This window comes from Quercus suber, unplaced genomic scaffold (assembly GCF_002906115.3).
Source record: "Quercus suber isolate HL8 unplaced genomic scaffold, Cork oak 2.0 scaffold_66, whole genome shotgun sequence".
Classification (NCBI taxonomy): domain Eukaryota; kingdom Viridiplantae; phylum Streptophyta; class Magnoliopsida; order Fagales; family Fagaceae; genus Quercus; species Quercus suber.
This window is the reverse complement of record NW_027069531.1, coordinates 1,308,631-1,315,923: the sequence shown is the minus strand read 5'-3', so window position 1 is coordinate 1,315,923 and position 7,293 is coordinate 1,308,631. Positions and strand designations below refer to the sequence as shown.

At 36.0% G+C, this 7,293-nt stretch overlaps 1 protein-coding gene across 1 annotated transcript in view; it reads right to left on the bottom strand.

Moving 5' to 3' along the window:
* Positions 1-3,000: 3,000 nt before the first annotated feature.
* The window catches only part of LOC136067288 (mitochondrial outer membrane protein porin 2-like), an 11,953-nt gene continuing 7,660 nt past the window's right edge, over positions 3,001-7,293 (bottom strand). The window contains exons 3-6 of the mRNA XM_065772910.1: positions 4,134-4,244; positions 3,958-4,044; positions 3,653-3,861; positions 3,001-3,527 (exon numbers count right to left, since the gene is read on the bottom strand). Of these exons, the coding sequence (XP_065628982.1) occupies positions 3,221-3,527; positions 3,653-3,861; positions 3,958-4,044; positions 4,134-4,244 (714 nt within the window). The 3' untranslated portion in view covers positions 3,001-3,220. The remainder of the gene's footprint in view (positions 3,528-3,652; positions 3,862-3,957; positions 4,045-4,133; positions 4,245-7,293) is intronic.

The following is a 7,293-nucleotide window of genomic DNA, read 5'->3' as shown; positions in this document are numbered from 1 at the left end:
TATTGGATCGTGTGGTTTTTTTGTTTTTATTTAATGTTAATATTAAAGATGTAGTTGGTTTTTTAAGTTAATAATGTGATGAATGTTGTAATTTTATTGGGGTTATTAATGTGCATTGGAATTTCATAGGGTTTATATAAATGTTTACTGTGTTTCCAATGCCTTTTTGTTTGTTTGTGTTGGTGATGTCTGAAAGAATTTAGAGTTTTAACTAAAAAATTTATGGTGACAAGTGGGTCTTGAAAATCTGAATTTAGTTTTGTATTTGATAGTTTTCTGGTGGTGACAATAACTTGGATAAATTTCTTGTTTTGTTTTTATTAGTTTAGAACTCATGTAGTGGAGCTCAAGTTTTCATCTTCATAGCCTGTGTTTAGTTCTGAATGATTGTGGGAAATGCGATTGAAGTAATGCTAAGCTGATTATGGTAAGCAGTGTTAAAAAGATTGAAAGAATGTAAGCTAGGCATATATATTATTGTTAATAAGGTGTTCTGTTTTGTGGATAAATTTATCAAAAATTTTTTTAATGATCACATATTGGCACTCATGGTGTCTTAGTGGGAGTGGAAGAATTTTTATAATTATATAGCATTTGCTTTTGGGAGGTGAATTGTTATGCAAAAACACATCAGGGCTATGGTGCACAGTGACATTGGTATGGTTTAGGTCTTTATGCTATTGCATGGTTAAGACTTTATGTGCAGACTGCTGAGATTTTCATTAGGTGCACATTGACGTTTGGGAGTTCATTTTGGTTGTGGAGAGGTAGGTTGTGAGGTTGAGCTTCTCTTGATCTACTTAAAGTTTTGGTGGTAGCTTTTCTATCAATGTTTGTTAAGATGTGAAGTTGGTAGATGTGAGATTTAGCTAGAAGAATGAAGGGGTTTATTAAACACAAGTATCTTGGCTTTGCATGGGGTTGATGAAATTGCACTGTCTTTAAGCTTTTGTACCCTATGGCTTGATGCGGGCTCTTTGAGTTTGGGAAACTTGTGGTGTCTTAGGAGTTAATTGCTTTTGCATTTCAAGATTTCGGTGTTTTTGGTGTTCGTACTTATTAAAGGTAGTTTGTGATGATGATTTAAGTATTTAACCATTCCTGATAAAATAAAAAGTACATCATGGTTGTGATTTGTTTATGGTCTCTGTTTGCAAATCTAATAGCCCTCTCGGCATGTTTTCATCAATTGATCTCCCACTGGTAATAGTATGTTGATATGTTCCCCTTCGTGTCAAAGGGAAAATAGATGTATATTTTACTTGAAAGTTGAAACATTTCAAGGTTGCCAACTTCAGCGATTGATAACCATGTCTTGTTTTGATTGCTCGTTTGATAAAACACGTGTAAACATCTACGAGGTCAGTTTTTTAGATTTGATAGCTTGAGCTATGGAATATTTTCAAAATGATTTGAGCTGTAGGTCTCGTTACTTTGCCACGACTGAATTTGGCATGGAACCCCTCTGTATTTTCCAAAATGTCACAGTTTTAGTATAGAATAAATGGTTTCAGTGCCTGCTGTGATAATTTACTTATATCAAATGCGAGTAAGCCGATGTTTTACTAGGCACGTATTTTTGAAAGAGATCCAAATGTGATTTCTTATTTTTTAGTCTTTGACGCCCCCATCGAGTATTCTCATGCTATATTTCCTATTCCACTCATGCTATATTTCCTATTCCCAAATTGTCTAACGTTCGAGAAATTTTAGAGTTCTCTGGTCTTTGACGCCCCCATCGAGTATTCTCATGCTATATTTCCTACTTCCAAATTGCCTAACGTCCGAGAAATTTTAGAGTTCTCTGTGGGCCACGTTACTTGTCTATTATTTTACTAAAAAATTTTCAATATTGCTGAGTCAGAATTTAATTTTTATTTTTTTTAAAAAAAATTAACTAATAATTTTAAACAAAATGCAGTATTTTAGTGAAATTGTGGACAACATCACTTGTCTAGTCTATCATATAGATCTTATAATTTCTCATCAGAAAAAGTTTTTAAGAGTGCACCTCTTACGCACATCTAAATAGCTTTAGTAACTTAAAACTCTTATTGTTTAAGTAGAAAATTGTAGAAAGTATTTTCCCGAAAAAATTACTGTTTTCCTTTGGTTGAATCTAAAAATTACCCAAAAACACTTTGTTGTTTGGCTAGCGTGTAAAATCATTGATATTTTATATAAGCATGGGGGTTGGGGTGGTGGTGGCGAAGTTAGTGGATGTGTAAAATATAGTGTGGTGGCAATGGTGGTGGTGTAACGATCGAGGTAATAGTGGAGCTGGTGATTGTGGTGAACCAGTGATGCCTCACAAAGGAACGGAAGGATAAATGGCAAAAGGGAATAACAAAACATTTTCAACTTCTAAAAAGGCAAAGGCGTTGCCTCTTTTGTCTTGTTTTCTGTTTTTGAAACAAATGGAATGCAAATTTTCCGTAGCATGCTTCGCTGCATTTGATGGTTCCATTACATACACACAATCGCTCACCCAATCGCTTGTTCAGGTTGTTTTATGGTTGATTCACGAGTAACGTTCCGAAGCCTTTTGATCCGAAGCCTTTTGGAAGGATTACCTAGTTTATTAGACTAAGAGCTCAGCATTTTGAGACATGTCAGTCGTTTCTCAAACTTGGATTAGGCTCCTATTTACTAAATCATAGAGATACCTCCTGGCGACGTCTTCTGAGGCCAGTCCTAAGCCCGCACAAATCAGATCACCATAGCAAAAATGTTAGATTATCATCAAGTCGTATACAACCAGCATAAGGACTATAGAAAAAAGTATAGACAGATTCATCAACACAATGCAGGAAAACATGTTCTTCAAAACCAGGACTCCAATATACCATATAGCACTATCACCACTTTGCGACCCCCCAGATCGGGGAGAAAATGACCGATGCTCAAAACATTTCTGGAAAGTGACCCTCAAAAAGCATATGAATTACGTAGAACTCCTGATTTAAGGACTAACAAATATAAGATGTGCAAACGTCAAAATGCCTACAACGGGAAAGCATAAAAAGATTAAAAAAAAAATAATTTGAAACAGATGACAATGGTAGACCTCAAGTATCAAAACAATTGATCCAAAGTCTGCGAATCTGAATCAAGTACATCTGTGGAACTCATTATTATGCGCTCCAATTCATGCGCCACCGAAAAAATTGAATAGAAGTTGTAAATTCCAATGTTGTATCATCCAACAGCAATAAACCCTTCAGGGCCTAAGAGCAATGGCCAATCCAAAATTGGGATTTTTGTCCAAGGCCTTGGTGTCAACCTCCCCAGAGACTGTCAGCACAGACTTGGGTATGACCTCATGCTGCAGGAGAGCCCCTAGCTTCCCATGGTTGTTGAGCTTTGCTTTCACCACTGTCAGGCTATCAATCGCATATGACCCTCCAACTGTGAAAGTGTTCTCATTAGTAGAGAACTTTCTAGTGATCTCTCCAACAGCAGCACTCTTCTTAAACTCATCCAAGTGATGCACATATGATGCTTTTATACTGTCCCCCTTGTCGCCCCTGAGAGAGAGAGAGAGAGAGAGAGGGCAACTAAGTACTATAATGAATAAATTCCTAAAGTTCAATATAATTAAGATAACATTGAATCAAAAAAGTTGTCAGTGCATAAGAGTATCGAATCTTACAAGATTATTGAAGCAGATGATTCTGGTTTTGCCACACTAAGGCCAGCAGTGTACTTCGTAAAATTACCAGTTGTAGTATCATAACCCGCCTCTGCACCAAAAGCAATGCTTGGGGTACCAATGGTGGCTGAAACATCAATGGCAGGGGATTGGTTCAAAGCAACGGCTGTTGTCAAGGTAGCATGGTCATGAAAGTATTGCACCTCCAACTGCCAGAGGAAAAAAAATTGAGTAAAAATACAGATATTAAGGCAACAATGATCATTTTGAGAGTTTTCCAGCATAAAAGAAGCCAAACTTTGTACCTTGCCAGAGTTATAATCAGGCACTTTAAATGAAGCAATTGTCTTTGTGGATGGGAGGATTTCAGTGAATGTAATGGTTGTTGAGATCTGCCAAAAAAAAGAATGAACAACGCAAGATTCTTAACTAACCACGTAAATTTACTGTTCTAACATTTTCAAACAACAAAGCAACCCACATTAGATTCTGTATCAACTTTGACATCAAAAATTGCGTTCTTGTACTTGTACTGTGCTGCCACATCCCCAGTTGAGAATCCTCCTTTCTTCACTGCTGTTGATGTAAGTGCCTGGAAAAGAGAAAGAAAAGAATAAACAAAAAAGAACAGTTGATATTGTTTCTCCCCAATGATAAATAAATTCACAAATCACAAGACAAGCAGTCCTCATAGAAGGAATAACTATGGCATCAACACCAATCAACATTCCCAAATCAAGCATGACAGGTACCCAGAAATTTAAATTTATCTGTTAATGATTGGAGGTGCATTCACAGAATTAGCTGCTTAAGATACTAACAGGTCAACCTGCATAATGTCACAGAAGCATAGGACTGCTAGGCCAATGAGCTCAGTTCATATCACTCTTCCTCCTCCATTCATATGGGATGGAGAGCACGGTCATAGGTACAAGACCCATGGGGTGACCAAGCACTTTACCAATTAAAAAAAGAAAAGAGAAACGTAGGATTCCTAGCCTAGCGGCTGCCCTTTAAAGACATAGAGGAGCTTTTAGTAAGACAAAAACAAACAATGTATTCAGATATGTGCATATTAAAAAAATAGGTTTACTATCCAAGTGTAAATCAACCCCTCCCCCAAATAAAAAAGAAGAGAGGGAAAAAAAAGAGCTTCTGGGCTCCATACTATACTATCAAAACTCTTGCAGAAATAATTTAGCAGTGTGCTTTTTTGTGGGGAGGGGGTGATGCAGGAGAATTTGAGCCCAACAAAGAAAAAAGGCCCCTTTGTCCATTGCCTTCTATTTATATAAGCATTTCAAAAGATAATGTGACTAGCATGTGACTTTTAATTATGTTAGATGATTAAGATTTAATTGTTGTTATATGTAAGGCAAAGGTCTAGGATTCTAGGGTTATTAAAGGCTATTATAAACAGCCCCTTATGAGTTATTGAGCCTAGAAATTGATATTTGATTGTTCCTACTCCAATCCTATTATCTTTTTCTTTGCTTTAAATCTTATTTGTTGTTGAAATTTCTTCTTAAACCCGTTTCTTACACTAGATCTAATGGCCAATTTCCTGCCAACTCCCCTCTACTCTCCCTCCATCCAAACTGGCTATAAGTTCTCCTCAACGCACAAGGGGGTGTTAAAAGAAATAGCAGTACAGTTGAAATACCTTGCTATAGATAACAGCAGCCTAAAATAATAACAAATTACCAAAACAACTCAAGCCAAGTGAACTTAATTAATTTCGAACTTTTTTAATACATGGACAGCTCTAAACTTAAATTAAAAATATTAAATCAGACTCGATGAAGGTTCGTGAAGCAGTCAGGCACAAACTCACTGTAAGGTACCATTCACACACTACTTAAAAGGTGATCAATAAGCAATCCATAAGTCACACTACAATAGTAAATGATAATACCCCAAATCTATTTGAAAACGACATTCTTTTAATCTCCGTTGGCACCAAACAACATCCCGTTCCACCATTCTATGCTAGCTCCACATTTTAAGTTAAAACATCGACAAAAAGATCTAGCTCAAAGAGCACCTACTTTTCTTGTAAGAACTAGACAGAGAGTGACTTCAATACAAACTGAGTGTCCATGTAACTTTACAAATCAAAGAAGAAAAATCCTAGGCCAAGGGGCATTTTGATAATTCGATAGTTACAATGGGGGAAGGGGATTTGAATCCTGGATGTCTCCATTGGAAACACCAGCAGGTGCTAGTTGAGCTACAACTACAAGGCTCTGGGCGTGCTAGGCTAAAGGGCTTAAAATGAACAATATCTGAGGCGCTGAATCAAAATCCCACCAATAAACAACTTTACAAACCTAAAAATATATCAATCGAATGCCGTATTCTAAATTCGAAGGTAACAATTTGCAAAATGTTCATTAACCCAGCAAACGTTGACAAATTTAAAAATTAAAAAAAAAAAAAAAAAAAAAAAAAATTGTCCATTGCCTTCTATTTATATAAGCATTTCAAAAGATAATGTGACTAGCATGTGACTTTTAATGATGTTAGATGATTAAGATTTAATTGTTGTTATATGTAAGGCAAAGGTCTAGGATTCTAGCCTTCTAGGTTATTAAAGGCTATTATAAACAGCCTCTTATGAGTCATTGAGCCTAGAAATTGATATTTGATTGTTCCTACTCCAATCCTATTATCTTTTTCTTTGCTTTAAATCTTATTTGTTGTTGAAATTTCTTCTTAAACCCTTTCTTACACTAGATCTAATGGCAATTTCCTGCCAACTCCCCTCTACTCTCCCTCCATCCAAACTGCTATAAGTTCTCCTCAACGCACAAGGGGGTGTTAAAAGAAATAGCAGTACAGTTGAAATACCTTGCTATAGATAACAGCAGCCTAAAATAATAACAAATTACCAAAACAACTCAACCCAAGTGAACTTAATTAATTTCGAACTTTTTTAATACATGGACAGCTCTAAACTTAAATTAAAAATATTAAATCAGACTCGATGAAGGTTGTGAAGCAGTCAGGCACAAACTCACTGTAAGGTACCATTCACACACTACTTAAAAGGTGATCAATAAGCAATCCATAAGTCACACTACAATAGTAAATGATAATACCCCAAATCTATTTGAAAACGACATTCTTTTAATCTCCGTTGGCACCAAACAACATCCCGTTCCCCATTCTATGCTAGCTCCACATTTTAAGTTAAAACATCGACAAAAAGACTAGCTCAAAGAGCACCTACTTTTCTTGTAAGAACTAGACAGAGAGTGACTTCAATACAAACTGAGTGTCCATGTAACTTTACAAATCAAAGAAGAAAATCCTAGGCCAAGGGGCATTTTGATAATTCGATAGTTACAATGGGGGAAGGGGATTTGAATCCTGGATGTCTCCATTGGAAACACCAGCAGTTGAGCTACAACTACAAGGCTCTGGGCGTGCTAGGCTAAAGGGCTTAAAATGAACAATATCTGAGGCGCTGAATCAAAATCCCACCAATAAACAACTTTACAAACCTAAAAATATATCAATGGAATGCCGTATTCTAAATTCGAAGGTATCAATTTGCAAAATGTTCATTAACTCAGCAAACGTTGACAAATTTAAAAACAAAAAAAAAAAAAACAAAAAAAAAAAAAAAAATAAAAAAA